General features: G+C 40.6%; 1 protein-coding gene across 1 annotated transcript; it reads left to right on the forward strand.

Annotated features, from left to right (window-relative positions):
• The first annotated feature begins 1719 nt into the window (after positions 1-1719).
• LOC100966022 (histone H2B type 1-K-like) lies at positions 1720-2117 on the forward strand. The gene has a single exon (XM_003803643.3). It carries the CDS (start codon positions 1720-1722, stop codon positions 2098-2100), a length of 381 nt encoding a protein of 126 aa, XP_003803691.1. The 3' UTR covers positions 2101-2117.
• The last annotated feature ends 2355 nt before the right edge of the window (positions 2118-4472 follow it).

Genomic DNA, 4472 nt, shown 5'->3' on the forward strand with positions numbered 1-4472 from the left:
AGAAACTATGTTTGAGTTAAGATGACCCAGAGTCAATATCTATCTGAAAGGAATGTATCAGGATCTTTAGTAAAACTTGAGAAGTTTTTATTTATGATAATCTCCAGTAGTGCTTCCATTCCTTTGGAGCAATCTTCTTCTCCTTCAGGGATCCCTATTATCTATATCTTTAAATGCTTCATGGAGTCTCATAGTTCTCTATGTGGACTGTTCTCCTTTCTCTCTCTTTCCTGCCTCTTTAACTACTTCAGTTAATTCAAAAACTTTATCCTCTACCTCTGAGTTTCCTTCTTCTCCATAGTCTAATGTATTTTTGATACTTTATACTGTGTCTTTACGTACCCTGAGTGTCTCCTTCATTTCCTTATACTCTACCATATCTTTTCTATATCCTACATATCTCTCATCTGACTTTTGTTTCTGTCTTTCCATTCTCTCATCCATTCCTTTTATTCTCTTTATCATCTACATTTTAAATTCCCTTTCTGTTGAATCCATTTATTTCTTATACATGGAGTCTTCTGCAGTAACTGCCTCATGGTCCCTTGAAGGAGTTCCTCTGTTTTGATTTTTCATGTTCCCCCCATTTTTCTGTTGGTTCCTTTTCATATATCCTCCTTGTCCATATTTTCCCTTCTTACTTCCTCCTTTGTTTCAGATTACCTTGTCTCAGAGCTTAGGTCAAAAGAAAGAGAATGATAAAATGCAAGAATGGACAAACAAGATGAAAAGAAAGAAAGAAGAAAGAAAGAGAAAAAGAAAAGAAATAGGAAAAAGGGAAAGGGGATGAAAGAAAAGAATTGAAAAACAGGACAGGATGAGGACAGGAAGAGAGAAGGAGAGTGATAAAAGAAATGGTGTTAACTGGAACAGGATTAAAGCCACACTTGTAATTCAAGAATTTTGAGGACTGGATTGGGTGCGTTCCTCGAAATCAGGGTCTTCTTACCAGCTTCCGCAAATCCAAACTCTTTCTCTGCCAAAAATAGGGAATGAAAAGAGCAAAAACAAAAAAACAAGAAAGGAAAAATTAATAAAGATTAAAAAGAAATTGAAAAATTCTACAGTGTGGACTTGCCAACACTGTCTTCTGAGAGTCAAAGGTAGAAGTGCTGTCTACACCATGATGTCTTGAGCCAGACTATGGCCATGACCTCCCTGCCTGACCACATTCAATCATTCCAGCACTCAGCAAAAACAAACAAACAACAACAACAAAAAAAAACCAATAACAAAGTAAGAATAGATAAAGAAAATTTAAAATATAGTTGTATCAAATAAAGGAGAGAAAAGGTAATAAAAAGGAAAGAAAAGAAAGACCCCAAAAGGAGGTGATATCTTAGCTGTTGCAAGAACAATTTACATGGGAAAGATGAGGACAGAAGAGTCTCTATTAAAAGAGAAAACTAAGAGGAGCGAAATAGAGAGAGGCTAAAATATCATGACCAAAAATACATGCGCCCTTGCTGTTGATGAAAGTAAAAATGAAAGTTAAGAAAAGAACCAACCAAACTAATGAGCAAAAAAAAAAAAACACAGCAAAACAAAACAAAAAAGCTGAAATACCCCCCAAACTGCAGCAACCTCAGCAACATAGAAGAGAAAAAATATTATTAATAAAGAATTTTAAAAGTTAAAAAAAGAAATAAAATTTTAAAAATACTGGCAAAAACATTATCTTCTTGCTGTTTGTGAGTCTGCTGTGTTTTCCTCTTCATCATGCCTGAACCAGCAAAGTCTGCTCCTGCTCCGAAGAAGGGCTCTAAGAAGGCTGTAACCAAGGCCCAGAAAAAGGATGGCAAGAAGCGCAAGTGCAGCCATAAGGAGAGTTACTCGGTGTATGTGTACAAGGTGCTGAAGCAGGTCCACCCATATATCAGCATCTCCTCCAAGGCCATGGGCATCATGAAATCATTCGTCAACGACATCTTTGAGCGCATCGCAGGTGAGACTTCTCGCTTAGCCCATTACAACAAATGCTCGACTATTACCTCCAGGGAGATTCAGACGGCCGTCTGCCTGCTGCTTCTGGGAGAGCTGGCCAAGCACGCCGTTTCTGAGGGCACCAAGGCAGTCACCAAGTACACCAGTGCCAAGTAAACTTAAGCAAGTAGGGAGAGACTTTCTCTGGAATTTCCTGGTCTGAACAAGAATGCTTCTTACCAAAAAACTCATAGTTACCTTCAGTCCGCTCCCTGTCATATCAAGGTCTATGGCAGAGAAGAAGACAGAAGAATGCAACCACACCTGGATGGATTTTTCTACTAGATATGCGTGCCTGCCTGCCTGCCTCTTGGCAAGTTAATTTCTATCTCCTGGATCTATTGGTTGTCCCTAATAATCATGTACTGCCCCTCAAATAATTGTCTACATAACCTATCTCCTCCTTTCCCTGTGGAAAAGGTTATAGGAGCTTTTATACCCCATTGGAGGGGAGTTGGGGAAATCACTCAGTGATATCTGCTCCTATACTTTAATAAATTTGTATGCCTTTTCTCCTTTAAAAAAAATACTGGCAAAATGTATACCTGTGTGTGTGTGTATATATACATATATGTAGAAAGAGAGAGAGAGATGAGAGAGAGCACAGAAGGTACCAACTTTAATAGGAATATATAGGTTGCAATAGGTCACGAGGACACCAGGTGGCACTGTGGTTTTCTAGGAGATGGATAACATAGCCAGTAATGTTTGTAGTTCTTATTCTTAACTTTGTTGCCCTCAATGATCACCTGATTGTTTCCTCAGCATTCAGATCCCACTGGGTTGGAATCTTAAAGCTCTCCAGAATCCTTTAAAGGGAGGTCTCACAGTGCCCCCTGACGCCAGTTCCTGTCAGGTCTGGGAATCCCTCAGCCTGTTGAAGAGTAGAGTTTTGATCCCAGCAGGCAGAATGAAGAGGACTGTGCTTTAGGCCCTTGCAAAGACCTTCTCACAACCTTTCCACAACGGCAACCCCCAGTCTGCCAAAACCTTCCCAGTATGACTGTCTCACCAGCAACCAAACGGATAGCAAATCCACTCCAACTGATATTCAAATCTGGTTACTGTATTCTGTTTGAGTCTGCCCACTCTGCCAAATTTTCCACTCAAAGTGCACCACTCCCCCAAACCAAAAACTCAGGAAAGGCCTTCTCTGCTCCCAGACCTGAGAACTGGGGGGCATGGCTGATCCTAGCCAGTAGCAAACCTTTGCCTAATGAGTCACATTTCCGCTGCTCCAGATCTCACACTGTATCCAGCTCACCATCTCCTCGCTGTACTCCCTGAGCTATGACTCCAGGTAAGGTCCCCACCCCAGGTACAGTTGGGTTCTTTTTCCATAATCATACTAGGAGAGCTCAGCTGAATGATTCTTCTGGTCTGCCATCCTTCTACACCCCTGGCCAATAAACTTCTAATATAACTATAACCTTTCCAACAAAGTGTGAAGTAAAATAAAATCTTCAGCCTCCCTAGCTGACTGAACGGATCCCCCTCTTTGGTCAAGATTTTACAAATAGTAAGCCAGACTATTGTGCTCTGATATTTATAGATTTCAATGAAGTATACCTTGGAAACAGTAAATAAAAAGCAATGTAGAATTGGGTGGTACCTGTGGCTCAAAGGGGTAGGGTGCTGGCCCCATATGCTGGAGGTGGCAGGTTCAAACGCTGCTCCGGCCAAAAACTGCAAAAAAAAAAAAAAAAAAAAAAAGTAGGATCATATACTTTGTTTCAAAATTTTGTGTATTTATAAATTCATACAAAGCATCCAGAAGAATAAATACAGTTAATAGTGTCGTCTAGGAATGATATGAGTTTGGAGGAAAGGGGAGAGTTTCCCCCTCATAATGACCTGCATATATTTTGTGGCTACTTGGAGTTTATTTTCCACTTGGTGCAACTTGAAGAATGACAGGGTGATAAGATACTATGTGTGCTTGAGCAATAAAGGCCAAGGCTCTCTCTGCCTGCTGCCATCAAAGAACAGACTTCTCTCCCAATTGCTACAATCTAGTCACATGGATGACTTACATTTTGCTTGTTGCTTCTGTTTCTTGAAACAGTCCCATTCTGTTGCCCTGGGTAGAGTACTGTTGTATTATAGCTCACCACAACTTCAGTCTCCTGGGTTTGAGTGATCCTCTTGAATCAACCTCCCATGTAGCTAGGACCACAGGCATGCACCACTATGCACAGCTAGTTTTTCTATTTGTATTAGAGACAAAGTCTCACCTTGTCTCAGGCTGATCTTGAACTCCTGAGCTCAATCACCCTCCTCGACCTCCCAGAGTACTAGGATTAAGGGTGTGACCCACCCACAGTGCCCAGAGAACAACGTACATTTTTACAGTATGATGACCATGATACATAACTCATTCCTGAATATTGCCATGGTCACATTGGATGTACTCAACTGGGGAAACTATGCACTGATGTCAGTACCTAATGTACCCTTCAGAGCAATTTTGTTTTTTTTTTGTTTTTTTT

The sequence above is a fragment of the Otolemur garnettii genome, unplaced genomic scaffold (assembly GCF_000181295.1).
Source record: "Otolemur garnettii isolate 467f Iridium unplaced genomic scaffold, OtoGar3 scaffold00387, whole genome shotgun sequence".
Lineage (NCBI taxonomy): Eukaryota > Metazoa > Chordata > Mammalia > Primates > Galagidae > Otolemur > Otolemur garnettii.

Coding starts and splice junctions, on each gene's coding strand:
- LOC100966022 (XM_003803643.3), top strand. CDS start 1,720: ATGCCTGAACCAGCAAAGTCTGCTCCTGCTCCGAAGAAGGGCTCTAAG.